Source organism: Myotis myotis, unplaced genomic scaffold (assembly GCF_014108235.1).
Source record: "Myotis myotis isolate mMyoMyo1 unplaced genomic scaffold, mMyoMyo1.p scaffold_m19_p_1, whole genome shotgun sequence".
Classification (NCBI taxonomy): domain Eukaryota; kingdom Metazoa; phylum Chordata; class Mammalia; order Chiroptera; family Vespertilionidae; genus Myotis; species Myotis myotis.
In genome coordinates, this window is record NW_023416313.1 from 134,094,843 (window position 1) to 134,116,522 (window position 21,680).

General features: G+C 51.7%; 1 protein-coding gene across 2 annotated transcripts; it reads left to right on the plus strand.

The window, feature by feature from the left end:
- The first annotated feature begins 9,969 nt into the window (after positions 1-9,969).
- Positions 9,970-15,489, plus strand: FOXA1 (forkhead box A1). 2 transcript variants are annotated; one of them, XM_036352856.1, is made up of 3 exons: positions 9,970-10,469; positions 12,664-13,963; positions 15,260-15,375. In XM_036352856.1, exons 1-3 carry the CDS (start codon positions 10,398-10,400, stop codon positions 15,283-15,285), a joined length of 1,398 nt encoding a protein of 465 aa, XP_036208749.1. In that variant the 5' UTR covers positions 9,970-10,397; the 3' UTR covers positions 15,286-15,375. The 2 variants fall into 2 exon arrangements, with proteins under 2 accessions (XP_036208749.1, XP_036208741.1); XM_036352848.1 differs by having other exon boundaries at positions 12,664-15,489.
- Positions 15,490-21,680: the final 6,191 nt, after the last annotated feature.

The window sequence follows — 21,680 nt, forward strand, 5'->3', positions numbered from 1 at the left end:
AATATCTTGGGGTTTGAGGATTTTAGAAAATGACTTAAGTGATACTTCTCCAAATGAGTCTGAAGTGGTTCCTTCTAACTCTGTCCATGAGAAGAGGGTATGAGGGAGAAAGGAGAAAGTGTCTGGATGAATTAGGGGTCCTGATTTCTCATTTTAGTACTCCCCAAGTTCAGGTGCTAAGGGTGGAATGGCCTCCTCGAAGCCAAGACGCACTTCCTTCACCTTTCCTATAGGGATGCTTCCTGGACCCAGGCCCTAGTTCTTGCCTGTAGTCACCATAGCCAGGGAGATGGTGGCGTAAGAGGCATAGGATCTCTCATCTCTTCCACATTGAGCCTCCTCTCTCCTCCCCCCCGGCCCCCCCTGGCCCCAAGGTCCTTAACCTGTGCCTCTGGCAGTATCTACATCCTCTTCAGGTGTCGTTTTTTCTCAGGGCAACTAAGAAGGGATTCTAGGCAGGGTCCTGATGGGTGCTGAGAGGTGGGTCTGGCTGGACACCAGGACCTCACTCCCCACTTGGGAGCTCCCTTTTCCTCTCAGACTGTAGCCAGGAGGGACTGCGATTTCCAGGGAGCCAGGCTGGTCATCTGTAAAAGACCTGTAAGAGGAGGGATGAGCGTGCCTGGATTGCAGGTCTGCAGTACCTGCCAGCACGCATTCAGCATCCTACACCACCCAAGCCCCCAGAGTAGAAGGCTCTTTATTTTTGTTGTCATTTAGTGCATTTGCTCTGCACACAATTGGTGTTAGGTAGGTATTAATACACATACCCCTTTTAAAGTTGAGAAAACAAAGGCTCAGAGAGAGCAAATCTCAGAGTACAGATTAGAATTCAGATGGGATTCCAAATCCCATGACTTTAAACATAAACCCTATTATCCCTGTCAATTGCATGAACAAGTCAAGTTGGAGCTTGTGTAATGAGAGAGACCTCAGCCTCTAAGAAGCCAGCCCTGCCAGGGGAGTGTGCCCAGCTCCATGCCTTCTATTAGCTGAGGAGACCTTGCCTGTGCCTGGAAACTGAAGACAAATCTCTCTCTCTCTCTCTCTCTCTCTCTCTCTCCTCTCTCTCCTCTCTCTCTCTCTCTCTCTCCTGCTGCTTGCTGTCTTTAGAGATGCTTGGAAGTGAAAAAGGAAAGACTTTTGCCCCAAATTTACCATGAAACATAGACCACAACTAGAGCAAAAGATACAAAAACATGCTCAAAGTCACTAATCATCCAAGAGACACAAATCAAAATGACAATGCAGTACCATCTCACACCTGTCAGAATGGCTATCATCAACAAATCAACAAAGGACAAGTGCTGGAGAGGATGTGGAGAAAAAGGAACCCTCGTGCACTGCTGGTGGGAATGCAGACTGGTGCAGCCACTGTGGAAAACAATATGATGTTTCCTCAAAAAATTAAAACTGGAACTCCCATTTGGCCCAGTGATCCCACTTCTAGGAATATATCCCAACAAATCAGAAACACCAATCAGAAAGGATATATGCACCCCTATGTTCATAGCAGCACAGTTTACAATAGCTAAGATTTGGAAACAGCCTAAGTGCCCATCAGCAGATAAGTAGATTAAAAACAGTGATACAAAAAACAAATAAACAAAAACAAACAAACAAACCAAAAAACTGTGGTACATCTACATGATGGAATACTATGCTGCTGTAAAAGAGAAAGAACTCTTACCATTCGCAACAGCATAGATGGAAATGGAGAGCATTACCCTAAGCAAAATAAGCCAGTTGGAGAAAGATAAATATCACATGATCTCACTCATTTGTGGAATATAATGAACAACATAAACTGATGAACAAAAATAGATCCAGAGACAGAGAAGCATCGAACAAACTGTCAAACTTCAGAGAGAAGGGGGGGCGGAGGGCGGGGGAGTGGGGGGGGGGAGGGGAGGGGAGGTGGGGCAAGAGATCAACCAAAGGACTTGTATGCATGCATATAAGCATAACCAATGGACACAGACAATAGTGGGGTGAGGGCATGTGCTGGGGGGTGGGGGTGGCCAGGAAGAAGTCAATGGGGGGAAAAGGAGACATATGTAATACTATATGCAATACTTTAAACAATAAAGAATTAAAAAAAATAAAAAACTAGAGCAAAAGGGAGGGAGCTCTTCTTCCTGGTGCCTGTTCTCCCAGAGTGTCCTGCCCCTTCTGCAGAGACACTATGCATCATCCCCAGCACCAACCCTCCCTAGATTCACACAGGTCCTGGTGCCCCTGGGTGGGGTCATCAGGCCTCATGGTCACCCCAGCTCCTCCAGGCTTTGTTCCTATAACTCACAATAGCTGGAACTGGGAGTCCAAGCTCCTCATTTGGAAAAGAAGGGAACTGAGACCCAAAGGGTCTCCCCTAGTTCCACAGAACATTCTGCTTCAGTTGGACCATGGCCACGCTCCCCACCTCTCCAACCCCCTGTCTGCCTCTCCTCATATCCTCTCCAGTCCTCGCTTCCTCCCTCTCCCGCCTCTTGGGACAATGACCTGGTTTATTCTCATTCCAGCACCTGCAGGAGTTTTAGAAGCGTCTGCCCCAGTGTAAACTGACCTTCAACCCGAGGACTGCGCACTTTATTTATTGAAGCCACTTCTTTTGGTGGAGTGTGAGGGGAGGGTCAGGAGGAGGTCAGAGGAGACCAGCGATTCACAATGAAAGGTATTTGGCAGGAGGAGGTCGGTGGGGTGAGGAGAGTGAGATCCACCCAGATTGAATGAATCATTGAAAGCATTTGAAAAAAAACAAACTTACAGGATTCCCACACCATCCCGCGGAAGGTAGGGGACATCAGAGCACTAGTGGTGGCTGGGGCACCGTGCTGCCAGGGGGCTTGTCCAGGGACAGCAGCCCAGAAGAAAAGGAGGCACACGTGGGCCTCTCCCAGGGACTCCCACGCATGCTTTCACTGCAAATGAAACTTCAGGAGTTTATTAACAGGGGTCTCCAGTTAATACTTCGCAACAAGGCAGGTTCAGAGGGTGTGGTCCTTTAAGAAAATCATTCCACCACACAGGTAAGGTGTGTGAGATAAAAATGGTTTGGATCCTAAAGACAAGAAGGAAAATAAGGTAACCACCTGATGATTTCAACCGCGCTGCCATCGCCAAGGCAGCCAAGAGCCTGGCACCCAGGATATCAGTAACTCTCTCTGCGCAAACCCAAATCTGGCCCAGCCTGCCCCCGCCACCCCCCCAGCTTCAGGGTGGGAAGGCTGCAGACCACACCCTAGAAACCCAAGAGCACCACCACGGAGTTCTGCTGCAAGGCTTTTCCTTCTCACTGCATGGGCTGGCTTCATTTGTTTGCCAATTTAAACATACTATTTAAACATGGACGTTTCCTTCACGGCAACAAGTAAAATATTCTGCTTGATGGAAAGTTGATGGGGCTCTTTAACTTTTAATCAATATCTGCTATTGAAAGGCATGGCTGCTGCCTTGGTGGGGGGGGAGGGGGGGTAAGTAATTGCCTTGGGCCACACGTTGATGGCCCTCGAGGGGGCATTGATTCTGCCAAGTCCTGGCACCACCACCGGTGAAGTGGGGCATTTCTGATTTGATCATGTCAACCTGATAATGCTGCTTAAAATTGACAATGGATGCCAAGGCGAGAGCCATGCCCAGTGGGCCTGGAAGCTCAGGGATGCCAGGACTCTGAGACCCTGGCCAGCAGTATTTGCCTCTATTCGTTCATTTCTCTCTTGGTCCATTCATTCCACAAGCCCGCGGGACTGAGACAGTCTCTGGTGTACTCTCACTTGGAGGCTTTGGAATGGGTAGATATGGTTTCTAGACTCCAGCATTCTTTCCCACCTGACACCAGCATGTCCAGTGTCTGGATTGGGGTAATTGGTTCATTGATTGAGCCAACAAATCTTTACCGAAAGCCAACTATGTCCCAGGCTCTGCTCTGGCAGCAGGGAACACTGTGGTTCTCCCAGCTCCCCAGAGCTTCTAGTCCAGTGTCGATGACAGGTAAAATGAAAGAAAACACACACACACACACACACACACACACACACACACACACACACACAAATGGAGCTTGCTTTAGGAGAGTAATAAAAGCCTGGCAGGAATCTGGAACAAGGTGTGGACCTAAAAGGAGAAGAACTCAGCCCTAGCCGGTTTGGCTCAGTGGATAGAGCATGAGCCCCTGGACTGAAGGGTCCGGGGTTTGATTCCCATCAAGGGCACATACCTCAGTTGCAGGCTGGATATCTGCCCCTGGTCCGGATGCATGTGGGAAGCAACCAATCGATGTGTCTCCCAATCGTGTGTCTCTCTCACATCCATGTTTCTCTATGTGTGTCTCTCCACCTCCCTTCCACTCTCTCTAAAAAGCAATCGAGAAAATATCCTCTGGTGAGGATTAACGAGAGAGAGAGAGAGAGAGAGAGAGAGAGAGAGAGAGAGAGAGAGAGAGAGAGAGAGAGAAGAGGCTCATTTGGTTGGGAAGGTTGCAAAGTCCTCATCACAGACCCAGGGAGGCTGGGCTGGACTTGCTACAACAGATAATGATAAGTGTTGGCAGCTGCATTTCTTACATTGGTCCATTTACAGTAGGCAACCAGGACTGCAGCATTCAGAAAGCGGCCAAACTTCCTGCAAATCTTGCTAGTAATTCAGTGAAAGGGAATGCTGCCAAAGGGGTTTCTTCCTAGTGTTTCTGTTTAGAAGCAAAGTCACTGCAGTGTGAGCTAGGTACTGGCTTTTGCTCTGTGGCCAATAGGACAAGAAAAATCAAACAACTTCAAACAAATGCATGATTTTTAAAACAAAATTTTCTTCTGATGTTAGTTTTGAAATAACTGCTGAAAGTCTCAGAAGCCACTCTGAGCAGTGTCCTCCAATCGAATTTTAATTTTAAATAATGAATGTAACCACCTTCCAGCCATGCCAGTAAATTAGTATTTTGTCAGTCCAAAACACAGTTTTAAAATTAGGAGATAATCAGGATGCCTGGCTAGAGTGAATTTTTACTACCCCCCCCCCATAATAGATATGAGTGGTTTTTTATTGGTACAAAAGCTTTGTTAAATAGAACTATGTAAATTTAGGATCATCACATTTGAATAGCCAAAGCTAAACCACTAGGTCCAAGCAAGAGGCCCTGGGAAAGCTCCTGGGTATGTGTGTGTGGGGTGGGCAGGGGTGGATTGAAGGGGCGGTGGTGGTGTCGGTGCCTGAGGAGCTAATATTTCTAGACTATTCTGGAAGAATTCAAGCTTACGGTGGCAGCCTGGAGGCAAGAGATGACATTCAGAGAGTTTTCTGGAGCCCTCAGTTTCCATCACAGCTCCCCATTATCTGGAGCGTCTGTGTGGGGAGGTTCTGATCTACCCTCGCCCAGGCCTTGCTGCGGTCTGTGACACACAGTAGGACTCTGCTCCTAGACCATTCCTGCTACCAGACCTAAAATGTGTCGCGTTTCCCCCTAATTTTCCAACTCTGTATCTGAGATGTGCACTTCCATCCCTCCCCTGAGCCCCCGCCCCCGCAGTCTCAAGTAGCCAGAGGAGAGTATGGGCACCACTGGCAGAGGTAGGGCTCCAGATTCGCACAGGGGTGAGGAGACACTCCCTGGGACCCGGCAGGCCCTCGAGCTGGCGCTGGCCCCTGTGGATAAAGCAGCCCGGAACTCGGGAACACTGGTGCCTGGGGATGCTCCACGGCTGCGAGGACCAGGCCTGAGCAGGGGCGCGTGCCCAGGGAAGGAGGTGCCGTTCTCTGCGGAGACCCAGGGAGCGCTTACTCCTTCCTCCCAGGCTAGTGGGTGCCCAGGAGGGCACGCGCCCCTCCCAATCTGTCTCATTTGAATACATGAAAATGCAAGTTGACTTTGGCAAGGCGACGCTCTTTCGCAGCCAGAGGGACCGTTTTGTCGCTCGAGGGTGAGGCCAGGAGTGAGGGGCAGCTCCGGCTCCAATATCCGGCTCCGGCCCGCGTCTGAGCAGCTCCGAGATCCCAGGGCGCCTCCGGCAGCAGCAGGGGAAGGGACAGCAGTGGTAGAGAACTGGGGTTGAAATGTTACATTGGGGTTTTTTTAGTAAAGTGAAGCCCTACGTGTGTGTTTGTATTGGTCCACACACACCTACATGGCCAAGCGGGAGGCCGGGAACTTGACTTCTCCGCGCGGAGCCAGGACCCGGCCAGGGAGGGGCCCAGGGCCCCTACCTCCTGCGGATGGCGAATCAATTTCCTTATTAACTATTTAATGATAGGAAGGCAAGTGTGAAAAAAAAAAACGAAAATGAAAAGAGGCAATGAAAGGCCGGAGGAACCATAGCTCCGAGCGTCTGTCCTGCCCCTGAGCCTCAGGCTGGTCCGGGCGGTGGGGGCCCGAGGGCTGGGCCGCGCCTCCTGGGTGCGGGACTGAGGCTGCGGGCAGGAGCGGGGACCGCTCCTCCCGGCGCCCGCGCCCCTTCCCAGCTCCCGCACACGCGGTGGTTCCCGTAGGCCGGCGCACGCGAGGGCGCACAGTGGCACCGGCGCCAGGCCTTCCCCAGCCCTAGACCGCGGACCACCCGTCTCGGTTTCGGTGCCTCCGATTCCCTCTCGCAAGTGGGGGCCTACGGAGGAGCCCGGACCGCCCTGCAGAGCGCGGCGGGACCCGCGGCGGCCGAGACCTGCCCGCCAACCCCGTCGGGGAGAGGGTCGGCGGGAAAGCGGACAGACTAGGGACACCGGAGCAAAAAGTCCTCGAGCGGCCCCAAGGGCCCCGCAGAGCTGCGCCTCGCGTCCTGTTCTCTGCGCGCTCGCGGTCCCACTAACCGGGAAGGACCCGGGGCGCCTGCCCCCGCCTCTCATTCATCTCTCGCCGCGGTCACCCTCCGCTCCTCCCCGCCTCGGAGAAGATCTAGGGAAGGGGCTGCGGCCAGGCACTGCCGGAAAGGCGAGCGGAGGTGCCGAGTTTGGCCGCTGGACCGTGCGCCGCCTGCTCCCTCTTCGAGGGGGTGTGAGGCGCAGACCCCAAGGGCGTGGAAGGCTCAGCTTCCGGGAAGGGCGGAGCCGCTTCCTCTCCCTGGTGCCCCAGGAGTAGCCCCGAAACCCACTGTCTGACCGCCCCCCTGACTTCTCTGCCCCAGGAGCCTGCCTACCCCGGCACCCGGGGCGTCTCAGGCTCGCGCAGACCCGTTCTCTCCCAGGTTTGGCCCGGGACTCCCCAGGAGCCGCCATGTGGCTGCCCTTGTGGCTCCCCAAGGCTGAACACAGGTCTAGCTCTCCGGAAGGCGCAGCAGTCTTCTGCAAAGCCTAAACACAGGGCCCACTGGGAGAAGACGTTGGAAACCACCGAGATGCAGCCGCCAAGGGGTGCCACCTGACTGCCCACTGGCCAGCAACCCCAGGCAGCAGCTTTGTTTATTTGTTGTTTATTTTCCACATCAAAGATCCGGCATGGCCCAGATGATTCGTCGTTAAACCTTGGGGAAATGACCGGCTGGATCTGGGTGCACCAAACCTTCACCTCCTAAATTTATTAGGTGTCTTGGAATACCGCCCACTGAGATGGAGAGACTGGGAGCTAACCGAGGTGCCACCTTTCCTCCTAGGCCTTACTTAGGCAGTCGGCTGTGTGAACCAAAATCTCTGGCCGCGGGAGGCGGGCGAGGTCCCGGTCTCCCGGGGGAAGCTTGCTAGGGGCGCCGGCTGAAGGATTCAGCGCTCCCTCCCCACGACAGGAGGCGCTGTGCTCACGGCAATGCCTCGGTCTGCAGGGTCTGCGGATCGCGGAACCCCTCCGCCCCACCCCCACTCCCACCCCAGCCGGATCAAGGCTCTAAAGCTGGCAGCGTCCACTCTTGACCACCGGTCTTGGGCTTTGAGGAAGCTCAGGAGAAACTTCGCTTTGGCCATCCCGCTGTGAACAAGGGCTTTATTCTTTTTCTTAGGTTGACTTTTTCTTTTTTTTTTTTCTTTTTTTTTTTTTGAGATGAGGCCTAGTAGGTTTGGCAAATGTAGGCTAAAAGAGGAAAAATACTTGCTTTCATTGACCCCCTTTCAAGGGAAAGCAGTTTGCCCCCTTAAAGCACCAGCTTCCTGTGCACCATGAAAGCTGTTACTAAGTTGTCACTACCCATAGAAACATGCCCTGGTCATGCCAGGACGGCGTCGGAGTGTCACCACGGGAGGAACAAGGAAGCTCATTAGCAGTGAAAGCCCCAGCCCCGGCCCCCGCCCGCACCCACCCGCTCCAATCAGGCGGAGGAAGCGAAGCATCCGTGTTCTTTACAAGTGGAACTACGGTCCTGCTGCTGATGGGAAATACGTGCAGACCCCCACGGTTCTCAACACATTTACACAAAGTGATGGGTCTGACTTGCGCAGGCTGCATTTAGGGAGGGCGCCCGCTCTTCTAATTTCCAGGGGGATTTAATTTCACTCTCGTTCCTTTTCTTAGAATGTGAGGTACCCCCCCCCCATTTCTGTTAAAAAAGGGGGAATTGTAATCCAATGCTTTTATCTTTTTTTTATTTCCTTAACTGCACATCTTCACCCTCTCCTGCTCCCCTGCTGATTTAAGAGATTTGTTTGGTTCAAGGATTTAACCTGATTCTGATGCCAGATTTCAAGGAAGAAAGATTTAAAAGAACAAAGGGGGGCGGGGGTGGGTATCGGTTTGGAGGACAAGTTAAAACACACTTCTCGAAATGAGATTATAACATTTTTAAAACTTTGCCAAACAAGAATATTTTGTGGATTCTTGGTCATTTTATTGCTAAAGAAGCCTGGTGCTTCTACAGAGGGTACGACACACTTAGAAACACACGGGCACATTTAAAACACACACGCTCAGACACTCACACATGCAGCGTCACGCAAACCTATCACCAATTTCGCGCCTGTCTTCCAGTCACTTCAGTTGGTCTCCTCGGGACTTGTGGGCAACCCACTACCCAGGGCCTCATGGGAGTCGAGAGACTTTGCTCCGGAGAGAACTTCCCACAAATGTCCGGACCGATTAGGAACCCAGTGAGAGCCTACTGTCCTGGCCCGGCCCCTCCAAGCCCGGGCTGGGCCAGGCGCCGCTGCAGACCACCGCGGGCTCCGCCTGGCACCTTCCTAGCCGAGCGGCTGCACTCCCGCGCCGGCGCCCCGGCTCTCCCAGCTCAGGCGCTTCATTGGGGAGCCGTCCCCACCCCCTGACCTTTCCCTAACAGAAACCGGACGGTCGCCTCCAGCTCAGTCCCCAAGGCTGGGGAAGGGGGGTGGGAGGAGGAGCTGGGCAGAGGGAGGACTGCCCTATCACGCAGACATCTGTTCCCAGTTTCTTCCTCTTTATGACTGCTACAGATGACAAGGAGAGTAGAGCGGACCGAGGCAGGGAAAAAAAAAAAGTTATGTCATAAAGGTATAAAACGGTGCTATGACTCACCCGCTCTCAGCCGCAGGTACGGCTTTCGTGGCAGTGTCTCCACTCTGCTAGCCAGGAGCCCGGTCGGCCTAACGTCCCTGGGCTCGGCTGAGTCAGATGGCCGAGTTTCTAGTGACGGGGCAAAAGTGGGACTTTTTTCTTTTTCAAGCCTGAAGTCCGGAGGGGAGGGCGTGAGGTTGTACCTTAGGGCAGGAATCAGGACGGTGGGGGCTGGCCGCGAGCAGAGGAGCAGGAGGGGCGCGGGACGGGGTGCTGTCGGGCCATCCAAAAGGTTGCAGGTCCCTGGGGAGAGACCTTGGGTCGTTAGGCGGGTCTGCCCCGGGTCTGGGTTCCAACGCCACCGCCCCAGCTCTTCCCCGGCTGCGCGGGTCCTATGGACACTCCTCGCCCGCTCGCCCGCGCAGGCTGTTGTTCTTTTTTCCTCTTCCAAAGGGGGTTGCACCCCACCCCCACCCCATTTCCCTCTTCCCCCAGCCTCCGGGCTTAAACCAATTACGCTGCTTTGCAAACAAAGTGAGGGCCGGGTCTGGGGGAGGGGGCTCGGCGGGAGGGGGCCCAGGGGGCGCGCGCGGCGGCCGCGCCGCGGGGCGGGAGGCGCGGCGGCTGGACTGGCGGGCGGCTGCCTCGCAGGTGCACCTCGGGCTTTGTAGGTGCGAGCGTCTTTGTGCGGCGGACAAATGGGGAGAGGACGAGGAGGTGGGCACTCGAGCGACGTAAGATCCACATCAGCTCAACTGCACTCGTCTCACAGAGGCCTCCCGCTCACTTCCCGCGGAGGCGCTCCCGGGCGCCGCGCTCCGCGGCTGCCGCCTGCCCCCGCCCGCCGCGCCGCCGCGCACGCCGCGCCCCGCAGCGCCCGGCTTCCTCCTCGCTAGGCTGGCGTTGGACCGGCGCGGGCGCTCGGGTGGCTGCCAGCGCTCGGCTCCCAGCTCCCCGCCTCGCCCCTCGCGGCCGCCTGTCGCTTTGCACAGGGCTGTATGGTTGCATCGGGGAGGGTGACTCCAGGATGTTAGGAACTGTGAAGATGGAAGGGCATGAGAGCAGCGACTGGAACAGCTACTACGCGGACACACAGGAGGTGAGAGACGGGCAGCGGGCGGGACAATCTGGGGGCCCGTGCCGGGGTAGGCCGGGCGAGGCGGACGCCGGGCCGGGCGGCCGGCCGGCGGGCTGGGGACGCCTCCTCGGTTCCACCGCTGCCCGCCCACCCGGTGTGGCCCCGGCTCGACCTTGGCGGGGCCTCGGAGCCAAATCCACTGCCCCGCGAGTGGGGCCGGGACACGGCGCTCGGCGCTGGGAACTGGCGAAAGGATTTCAGGATATTCTGGGCTTTGAAAGCACCCGCCCTGGGAAGCATTTTCCACTTCCGCGTGGGGAGCCGAGCCCGAGCCGGCCCGAGGTGCCGCGGTTGGCGGGTGGGCGCTGGCAGGAGTTGGGGCCACTGTGACAAAGCCATCATTTGCCTACAAGGGCGGCTCTTCCTCCCGCAGTTTAATTCGCAGAGGTGTTCCGATGAATGCTCTTGGCCGCTCAGTTGAGCGACTTAATAACGAGCCGATTCCAAAATTTTATAAAACTTCAAAAGCTGTTTGAGAAGTGTGTTCGTTCTTCTCTAGAACCGCTGGGTGGCGCTGGTGCAAGCTGACTTTTCCTCCAGGCGAACCTGTTTCTCTTTATTGTCCCCATGGTGGCACGTTCATATAGTTTATTTTACAGTGTGCACAAAGGGATTGCGAGGAAAATCAGGTACTGGCCGGGCCACCACCAGTAAACTTCTCTGGAAACAAATGGCGATCACCTCTCAAAAAGTTTATCATTATTGAAACTGCCTTGGACAGTTTCGGGGAGAGGAAAAGAAAAAAAAAGTGAAACAGTTTAAGACATAGAAAAATATGGCATCAGGAAATATTGTCATGGTAATTAATTGATTTAGATTTGTATATTTATATCTTCACAAACTTAACTCAGGGTTTATTTGCATATACCATAGCAGCGTGTGCCCAGTTAAATCTGTTCTCCTTTTGTTTTAAAATAAAGTCGTATTTCCTGATGAAAATAAATTTAAGAATATCATTATTTTTATAAAGTTATCAGAGGAGTAGCTGTTATATGTCTGGACTCTATATTTTTAACGTATCTATTGCATTCCAAAATTTCTGTGGATAAGGGTTTTTTCCAACTGGTGATTTTAAAAGGAGCTCAGAACTCTTTCTCACGTTTAATTCAGATGCAGTCATATCAACCCACTGGTTAATTAAGCTCTCTGTGGGAAAAGGGGTTCCTTACAGGTTAAAGCTGAGATTTGGGAAGTAAAAAATAAGTAGACTTTGATTTTGGAATTTTAAAGTATTTGAAAACTATTAGCCAGGGTTTGTAATGATCAGCAGCAACATGTCAGTATGTGAAAAAAAAATAGATGAATATTTCAACAAGCTGTGTCACAAAATCTTCAAACATCAGGGGACTGGAAATACTAATGAAATCAGTGCACATTTTTGAATGGCTTAAAGAAGTGTACATGTAGTCATGTTACAGTTAACTGCATTGATATTATCATGCAACCCTTCCTGAACCTTCCCCTGTTGTAGGTCTATTTTACATTTTTTTCCCAAAACCTATTTAACCTGCGAGTTTCTCTCTATATTACAGTTGCTACAGGTAGATGGAAAATACTATTTCTAAATATAATAAACAACACAAAGTCAACATTTGACAAAAACTGCCAAGACAGTAAAGCCAGTTGAGAAATGGATAGTCATATGGCTGTGGATGCTTTATTCTATCAAGAAAGTTTAATTAATAGCCACCCCACAGATACATGGCTGCTATTTGGTCAGCCATCCTGGCAGGTGTAGGTGAGATGGGTGCTGAGTTGTTGCCAACCCACCTCACTCTAAGGGTGGAGTGAATAACCAGAGGGGTCAGAGATTAATCCTGTTTTCGGAGTTTTAACTCCTTTTAACCAAAGGGCACTTTCTTTGCGGAGGCCTCCTGGCCTGGAAGGAAGAGGTGGTGGAGAGACCCCAGAAGCCAGCCCTGGAGTCTGGAGTGTAAGGGGATTACACATTTTCCTGGGGACATTTGCTGTGAGCTTGTCTTTCATGCCTGCCACGCTAGGATTTTTTCCCTGTGGTGCAAGACATTTGTTCGTTCTGGGGAGAGCGCTGCCGGTTTGCCCTGGGTAAGGGGTCCTATGCTCTCCTCTTGCCTTGGGGTGCGCGCACCGCTAACTCTGCCCTTCGGGGCCTCTCCTCCCGCTTTCTCCACTCCAGGCCTATTCCTCAGTCCCGGTCAGCAACATGAACTCGGGCCTGGGCTCCATGAATTCCATGAACACCTACATGACCATGAACACCATGACCACAAGCGGCAACATGACCCCAGCTTCGTTCAATATGTCCTACGCAAATCCGGGCCTGGGCGCCGGCCTGAGCCCTGGCACGGTTGCTGGCATGCCTGGGGGCTCCGCGGGCGCCATGAACAGCATGACAGCCGCGGGAGTGACGGCCATGGGGACGACGCTGAGCCCAGGGGGCATGGGCGCCATGGGCGCGCAGCCTGCGGCCTCCATGAACGGCCTGGGCCCCTACGCCGCAGCCATGAACCCCTGCATGAGCCCGATGGCCTACGCGCCGTCCAACCTGGGACGCAGCCGGGCCGGGGGCAGTGGCGACGCCAAGACTTTCAAGCGCAGCTACCCTCATGCCAAGCCGCCCTACTCCTACATCTCGCTCATCACCATGGCCATCCAGCAGGCCCCCAGCAAGATGCTCACGCTGAGTGAGATCTACCAGTGGATCATGGACCTCTTCCCCTATTACCGGCAGAACCAGCAGCGCTGGCAGAACTCCATCCGCCACTCGCTGTCCTTCAACGACTGCTTCGTCAAAGTGGCGCGCTCCCCCGACAAGCCGGGCAAGGGCTCCTACTGGACGCTGCACCCGGACTCCGGCAACATGTTCGAAAACGGCTGTTACCTGCGCCGCCAGAAGCGCTTCAAGTGCGAGAAGCAGCCTGGGGCCGGGGGCGGAAGCGGGGGCAGTGGTGGCGCCAAGGGCGGCCCTGAGAGCCGAAAGGACCCCTCGGCCTCGGCCAACAGCAGCGGGGACTCACCCCTTCATCGCGGGGTTCACGGTAAGGCCGGCCAGCTAGAGGGCGCACCGGCCCCGGGGCCCACTGCCAGCCCCCAGACTCTGGACCACAGCGGGGCGACGGCGACAGGGGGCGCCTCGGAGTTGAAGACTCCAGCCTCCTCAGCTGCGCCCCCGATCAGCTCCGGGCCTGGGGCTCTGGTATCTGTGCCCCCCTCCCACCCAGTGCACGGTCTGGCACCCCACGAGTCCCAGCTCCACCTGAAAGGGGACCCCCATTACTCCTTCAACCACCCCTTCTCCATCAACAACCTCATGTCCTCGGATCAGCAGCACAAGCTGGACTTCAAGGCATATGAGCAGGCGCTACAGTACTCGCCCTACAGCGCCTCGTTGCCTGCCAGCCTGCCACTGGGCAGCGCCGCGGTGGGCACCAGGAGCCCCATTGAGCCCTCAGCCCTGGAGCCGGCCTACTACCAAGGTGTGTATTCCAGACCTGTCCTAAACACTTCCTAGCTGCCCTAGACCAGGGGTTGGTTTGTCGTGACCATGCTGGTAGCAGGAGGGGGGGGGGAAGCAGCAGCAAACAAAACCACACATACCAAGCTGACGACAGCAGAATAAAATACCAACTATTTTTATTTCTTTTTGTGTGTGTGTGTGCACAATCTTTTTCCCAGTGCAAAGGACTGTTACTTTTTGTTATTCAAATGCCTGTGTATATCAGTAGGAAGAAAACCGACCCCAAACCAACTGAATTTTTCCCTGCAAAGTTTAATGATCCACAAGTGTATATATCAAATATTCCTACTTCCTTATCCCTTTCTTTCCTCTTTCCCATCCAGACACATTCTAGTGTGTGCAGGCTTTATTTAAAAAAGAAAGAAAGATGGTCAAGCTTGTAAAATATTTGTTTGTACTTTTTTCCCCTCTTCACCTGACCCTCCTCTTCCCCTACCTCCCCTCCCCCCCCCCAAACACACACACTACACACAAGTTTACAGGTCTATGGCAATACTCTTAACCATAAGAACTCAAAGAGTGAGGAAACAAGTAGAACACTATGGGCTGTTAAAAGTATTGAAGGACAATACTGCTATTATGTAGCAAAACATAAACAGATTATAAACATCAGAGCCTTTTGTTTTTCAGCTTACATTTCTGATACATTCAGATAGCAGCTGTCTTAAAATGAAATACTTAAAATGAAATACAATGTACCGACATTTATGCACATGCTCAGATATGTAGACATCCTCCATATATTTACATAACGCATAGAGGTACTAGGTAGGTGGTATACATGCTACATTTTCAAGAGTTGCCTGACCAAGAAATTACAAACACACCCCCTCCTTGTCCTCTCTACCCACAGATAGCCCTGGGAATCAATTCCCCAAGAATTGTCCCTCTCAGTGACTCTGCTTCTTACTTTGCAGAGTACCATGGTCATGTCATTCTGAGGTCAGATAACATGTATAAAATTAGCTTCTATGTATCTATACCATTTAAAGAATATTTTTCTCCAAAAGAAAGGGAATATTACAATGTTTGAGGAGAGATGTTATAGGGAGCCATATTTCAAAATTTGGTTCAAGATTCCAAAATCCAATTGATTGTGGTAATTTTAATTATTGTCATCGTGTGCTTGTTCATTCAGTGTTAATGCACTTTTCACAGTTGGACATGGTGTTAGTATAGTCAGACGGGTTTCATTATTCCTTTTTGCTTTCTCAATGTTAATTTATTGCATGGTTTATTCTTTTTTTCTTTACAGTTGAAATTGCTTTAAATGATGGTTAAAGATACAAATTAAAATGTTAATTTCTATCAATGTGATTGTAATTAAAATATTTTGATTTAAATAATGAAAATAAATTTTAAGCCGTGGCACATGTTCTTGATCATTTGCAGTTAAGGACTTTAAATAAATCAAATGTTAACAAAAAAGTATTTTTGTTATTTTCCTTAATTAAATCCAAAATAGATATCTGAATATGATATTTTCCAAAGTCTGGCACTGAATATAAGTGACAAAAAGGAAAATAATCTAAAACAAAATTGTTTTGTGTATGTTTATTATAGGAACATGTAGTTAGTAAAAAAAAAAAAGTTAAAGAAGTTCAATAAAACTGGATAGATAAATTGATTTAATATCCCAAGAATTGAGATTAAGATTATTTTCAGTAATGCTTACTTCAGTTTTTGACATGGGCTTAAACCTACTGTTTCCTTTGAGATCTACCAGTGGATCATGGACCTCTTTGAAATTAAATACACAATTAAATAAACTGAAATAAATACAATTAATTTAACCTTCCCTCCTTCCCAAGATACCATTTTCCTTTATCTGAAAAGTATTTGAATGAAAATAAAATATCAGATGGGGCTGTTAAAATTAAGTTGTCTGCAACAGAGAATCCTGAATCCTCTTTACATTAAAAAGAGAAACAAAACTTAACCATCATGGTAGCTTTGCAGGGGATAAGGAAGGCCAGCTAATTCACTCCTGCAGGGGAAGCTTTATGCCAGCAGGCCGTTTCACTAGCTGCTGTTTTGTTTTGTGTGAAGATATTTTTAAAATATTGTTTCTAAAAAATATTGTTCCCGAGAACTTAAAGCCGATGATTTCTTTGCCTTCTAAGAAGCTTTAAAATGCAACTTCACACCCCTACAGTTGCTTGAGATCACCAAATCATTAATCTCCTTTGATAGTAGGCTCACTTTCCAGTCCACCTATTTCTTTGTAAGCCTTGTTAGGATTGACATCAACAATAACAACACCAGCCCAAGCAGAGGCTGGCCTGCCTGAGGCCTTGTGTGTGAACCCCATCGTGGCCAGGGCTTGAACTTGGACAGCCTTTACTTTGATCGCCCCACTCCACACTGAGGACAAGATAAAAAGAGCTGTGTGAGTCCCTTAATTGTCGAGTAATTGCCTCCCCAGATGAGAGAAGGGGTGCCATGTAGCACTTGAGAAAGATCCAGAAATCCCCAAACCCCTGGCTCTCACCTCAGCTAATGAAAGGAGGAGAGGGAAATTGCTGGTTAGAGTAATTTCAAAACCTAATTTGGAGGCCGGGGAAGGACACTAAAGGTCCAAAGAGGATAAAGCTTTCAATCCCAACATGTATTTATATTTAGAGAGCGGGTAAACAGACGTTGGCAAATTTGAATTCCAAATGTAATATAAGGGTGAGCTTGGGCGTCGGGATTTTATCCGGCCGCACGGAATCTGAACGTTTGCGAGCGTCCGCTCCGTGCAGCTCCCTTCCCTCTCTCTGCGGTACAGTGTCTACGTTCTGCCCGCACCCCGGTGGGAAGTCGGCTCAGCTCGCTCTCCTCCTGGGCGGAAACTTTCTACGGGCTTCGGGGCGAGAAGCCTCGGGCTTCAGGCTCCCGGCCACTTTGGGGAACGGCCTGGAGCTAGAATGGCGGGTCTCGCCTCGGGGCTTCTCCCTGGGTTTGCGGCCGCCTCTGGGCACCTTCCGCCCGCTCCGCCACCCCCGCGCGTAGCCATCGGGTCCCGGCGCGTTAGGACTCGCGCGGGCCGGGCCGGGCGGCCGGTTGCCGGGAAGGAGGGCCGAGCAGGACCAAAGCATCTCGAGGTGACGGTGCAGTTAGCCCCTCATTGTGTGGGCCTTCTCCCCTCCTGGCGAATGAAGCTGTTGAGCCCAAGACTTAAAAGTCAACAAAGAAGGCCAGGCCCGTCGTGCCGGCTCTAGCGGCCCCGACGCCCGCGTCGCCGCGGCCGCCCCCGCCGCGTAATCCCGTCCTCGGAAACGCAGACCCGCCGCCGCCGCCGCGCCCGGGCCGGGGAGCAGCGGTGGCCCCGGGGGTGCTGGGACCCTCCTCGCGGGCACCGCTTCCCGCGACCCGCTCCCCCCTTTTCCGTCGAGCTTCTGTGTTTCTTCACCAAGGACGCTCCCGCAGACCAGGGCCCGAAAGGGGGTGCGGACCGCACAGCTGCGGGGCACCGGGCTCGCTCTATTTAGGAATTTCGCCCGAGGTGGGGGAGGGGTCGGGGGGGAGGGAGGGGGGAGGGAGGGAGAAGGGAAAACCTTGCAACACACCCAAGTGCAAAAAGCTCCGGAGGCCCTCGGATGCGCAGACAACGCTGCGGAGCAAACATTCAGAAAAAAAGAAAAGTGTGCTAGGCGTGAGTATAGTGCCTGGAAGGAAACTTCAAACGTTACTTTCACCTTGTTCCAGGCCTGAAACATTTTTTTAAATTGATAACGCGAAAAGACAACTAAATATAGATGAGGAGAAAGAAAAGCTCACCAGTTCAATTCAGCAGAAACTACACAATTTAGAAGTGTTCCCAACTAGAAGGCAGCTTAGTCTGTTTTCTACATTATGGCAAATACAGTGTTTAAATCAAGGAAGAAATTTAACTTACATTGTCCTTCATGGTCCCCTCATAGCAGAATGGACTGGTGAGACTTGCTATGGGAGGAAGGATTAAACAAACAAAATCCTATTAAAGTTCTTAACTTCTGTTTTCATTTTCTGCCGGCCAGATACCCAACTGATTTCACTGAAAGTAGAAAAACATTGCGTTTTTACAGGACTCGAACAGATTTGAATGAACCATAGCACAAAAGTATTTTTGGAGAGGCAAAATTTTACCTCGTTGTTTTGGCACTTTAAAAAGTTGATCTCAATTCCAGAAAAATGCTTATTAAATTTCTTTATAAAAACGTCTCCAATCAATACAAATTCCATTCGATGCAGACTAAAGTAGGAGACCTGTAGCCTAAATTAATTAACCTTTCCTCAAGATCAATTGGTTTTCTGTTGATTTAGAAGTAATATTGTAGAACACTTAGCCATAATGTATTTTAAGGTGATACCTCAATATGTCAAAAGGAAAAATTTGTTGAAAAGATAAAGTTATTCATTAGATGCCTACTAAATTTGTAAAAAACATTTTACCTTCATAGTTAAATTTTAATTGTCTATTGAATTGTAGTAAAATGTGTTTTGTAACTAAAAGTAGTTATGATAATGTTTAATTACTTCAAGATAATTATGTGCAAAAAGGTGATTATTTATAGGCTATCTTGGGCTAAGTATGTAATTACATTATGCTGAAATTTAGAAATAAGTTTTTTCCCCAAATGGTAAGAATCATTAGCATCAATGGAAACTCACGAGAGTAAGACTGTAATAAAATTAAACAATTTGTAAGATATTACAATCTTCCTATTTAGAAATAGAATACATTTGAGGAGATACCAGGTTTTCTTAAAGTAGCCATTTATACAAATTTTATTTTCTACTGATGATTCTATTTGTTCTATTCAAATAACATTTAATAATAGATTACTTTAAATATTGTTTTTTCTCATTCCAGATAGTTAAGTTCGAGGTCACAATGGTTCCACTAGTGTTTCTCTTTTTAGCTCCCAGTCTAGCTTGGTTCATTGACCTTTGGACAGCTCCGACTGCAGCCCTCACCTTTTTTGTTTGTTTTTTTGTTTTTCTCCAGCCATCACTCCAGCAAGCAATAAGCGGGTTGGGGGTGGAAAATACCTATGCAGTTCAATTTTAACTTGAAAATGCACACATTTTCCTACTGTATGTCTTTAAAAATCGGACAAGGGGGAAATCCTCACTTGCTGCCTTTCACTTTCTAACTTCCTCATTTCTCCAATTATTTCAGCTGTAACTACACAGCATAAAAGCAAAACTCATGGGGAGCCTGAGCTCCCCCCTCTGCAGCCCTGGAAAGTGAGGAGCATCACTCTAGCTAGATGCCACTTCATGATATTTTAGGGTTTTCTATGTTCTAGTGAGAGTATAAAAGCAGAACACTCTCCCTCAATATCCAGCAAGGAAAGGGCTTAGAATACCCCTTGAGGACCTAGGGGTTCAGGTGGGATGCTGGTCAAGCCGATTTCAGAACCTGGCCTGTGGCATGGCAGGCCTGACTCAGAGTTGGAAGTGTGGGTGTGCTTTGGGTTGACTTGCTACGTCTCTCTTCAACTGCTCTTCGAGATTATACAGTAGGGGCTTTTAGACAAGTTTTAAAAATCCCAGCCACCAAGAAAAACAACCTGAAAGTACTCCCCAAAGCATTGCCTGGAAATAGGGAACAAAACATTCAACTGGAAACCTCCTTAGTTTTTCCCCTCTCCCATGAAATGTTAGTGCTTGTTTAATCACGTCCCAGGTCAATTCTGGCCTCTCTCTCTCTCTCTCTCTCTCTCTCTCTCTCTCTCTCTCTCTCTCTCTCGTTACTTTAAAACACAAACAATTTAATGACAAGAATGTAAGGGGCTTTGTGGTGGTTTGTATGGTTTGTATGGGTTACATGTTTACTTTTAAGGCCCCATTATGCAAGAAGGAGGAAAGAGGCTTTTTGCGTTATTCAGGTGAGTGGGGTGCTTTTGTAATATTTCCCGGGTTCTGGGTCCCACCTGGAAGCCTTGGGCTTTGTTTCCACAGTCCAGCTACGAATGCCTAACCCAACAGCTGCTCAGCCTGCGCACCGACTCCCGCAGCGCTCCCCACCGCTTTTTCCGAGGTGGAGGCCGATTCTCAAGCTCCGACTGCAATGAGCCGTGCTGCAGCACAGGGCGCGGACCGGCTCCCTCGCCTCTCCTCCACACGGCCTTCTGCTGACACGCGCTTCCCCGGGTTATGCCTGGCTAACACACTAATGGGGCGGATAACCCGGAGCCTTTGAGGAGAGGTGGCGGGGGTTGGAGACCAGGCAGGGAGGGAAGGGAACCAAATCCCTAGCTCTAGTCTCTGACCCTTGGGCCAGAGGAGTTCAGAGGCGGGCGGGGCTGGGGCTGAGGAGTGCATGCGAACCGAGGCGAGGAAAGTTCATGTTGCAAGCACTGAAAACAAACTTAAATGACGGCAACAGTTTTTTTTTAAAATGTTATCTGATGCTAATGTGCTTTCCTGGGTTAGAACTGCGAGGCCAGACGCCGCGGACGCTGGAGAAACATCCCTGCGGGCTGAGTGCGGGTCTTGCCTCTCGCTGCGCCCCCCACCCCCGCGGCCGTGTGCAGTCACAGGTGACAATTCCAACGGCCGGTGGAGCGGAGCCCCTCTCTGCGGGGTCCACCTCCCGAGACCATCAAGCTCTCGCTGAGCCAAGCTCCCTAGATGCTGGTCCCAGTGGCTAAAACACAGGCGTCCAGCCACCCTGGCCATTTGCACTCAGCGAGACCCCTGCCTTCTCCACCTTCATCTGCAAAGGGCAGTCTGACCTCCCCGCCCAGATCTTCACTGAGTAACCACCGACGGAGCCCCTGCGCTGGGCCACCACGTGGGCGCGAGGGCCCGCGGCCCGGGTGGAGGCTTGGGGCCCCGGGAACGCTGCCCCCGGGTGCGGACCTTCCCGTGTCCGGGCCCCCTGGCCGAGCGCGCGGAGCCCCCTCCCCGCCGGGCCTGCGCCCCGCCCGCCAGACGGTGCCCGGGTGGCCACGACGCAGGCTGCCTGCAGGCCGCGCGGCCCGACGTGGTGTTGCCTGCGAGGCGGTTCTCAGCCCATAAAAAGCCCAGCTTTCCCCAGCCGTATGGGCCGCGAGGTGAACAACAATGCCCGGCCCTTCACTTCAAAAGCCGCGACCAGGGCAAGGCTCCCCCAGAGATTTTTTTTTTTTTTTTTTTTTGCCTTTTCAGCCTTTCATTCCTGTTTTTTTTTTTTTTTTAAAGGCATCAGCAACTCCAGGGCCCGGGCGAGCCTAATGCCCTTTGATGGGGATTGAATTCATTATCTCCAATAACACAATTGTGCTGGGCCAACGAAAAGAGCAAAGCGGGGCTCTATCCCGCCCGAGGGGCCCGGCCGGGCGGGGCTGCAGGAGGGCGAGGCGGGCTCCGGGGACCCGCTCGGGCGCTCGGTCTGGGCCGGCCGGGCCGGAGAGGCCGCTCCCTCGGTGCCGGGGCGCGGGGGGTGCGGGTCCCCGTAGAGGCTGCGAGACAGGTGACGGGCCAGCAGAAGCCGGGCGGGCGGGGGCGGGGCGGCTCTCCGGTTTGATTTATTTTTCGCGTCTCCCTTTGCAATCATTCCCCGAGGGATGGGCGTTGACCCTCTTCAGTGCCCACCTCCGGCAGCGAAGCGGCCCCCGGACCCCGAGCCCGAGGGCCACGACGGCCCCCGACGCCCCAGGCTGCGCGGGAAGGACGCGGAACACCCCGCCGCGCCGCCCCGCCCCGGCGCCCGGGCTCAGCGC

Excerpts from the sequence above, each read along its gene's own strand:
- FOXA1 (XM_036352848.1), top strand. The coding sequence starts at position 10,398 with ATGTTAGGAACTGTGAAGATGGAAGGGCATGAGAGCAGCGACTGGAAC. Across the intron at positions 10,470-12,663 it reads ACTACGCGGACACACAGGAG|GCCTATTCCTCAGTCCCGGT; the intron begins GTGAGAGACGGG and ends TCTCCACTCCAG.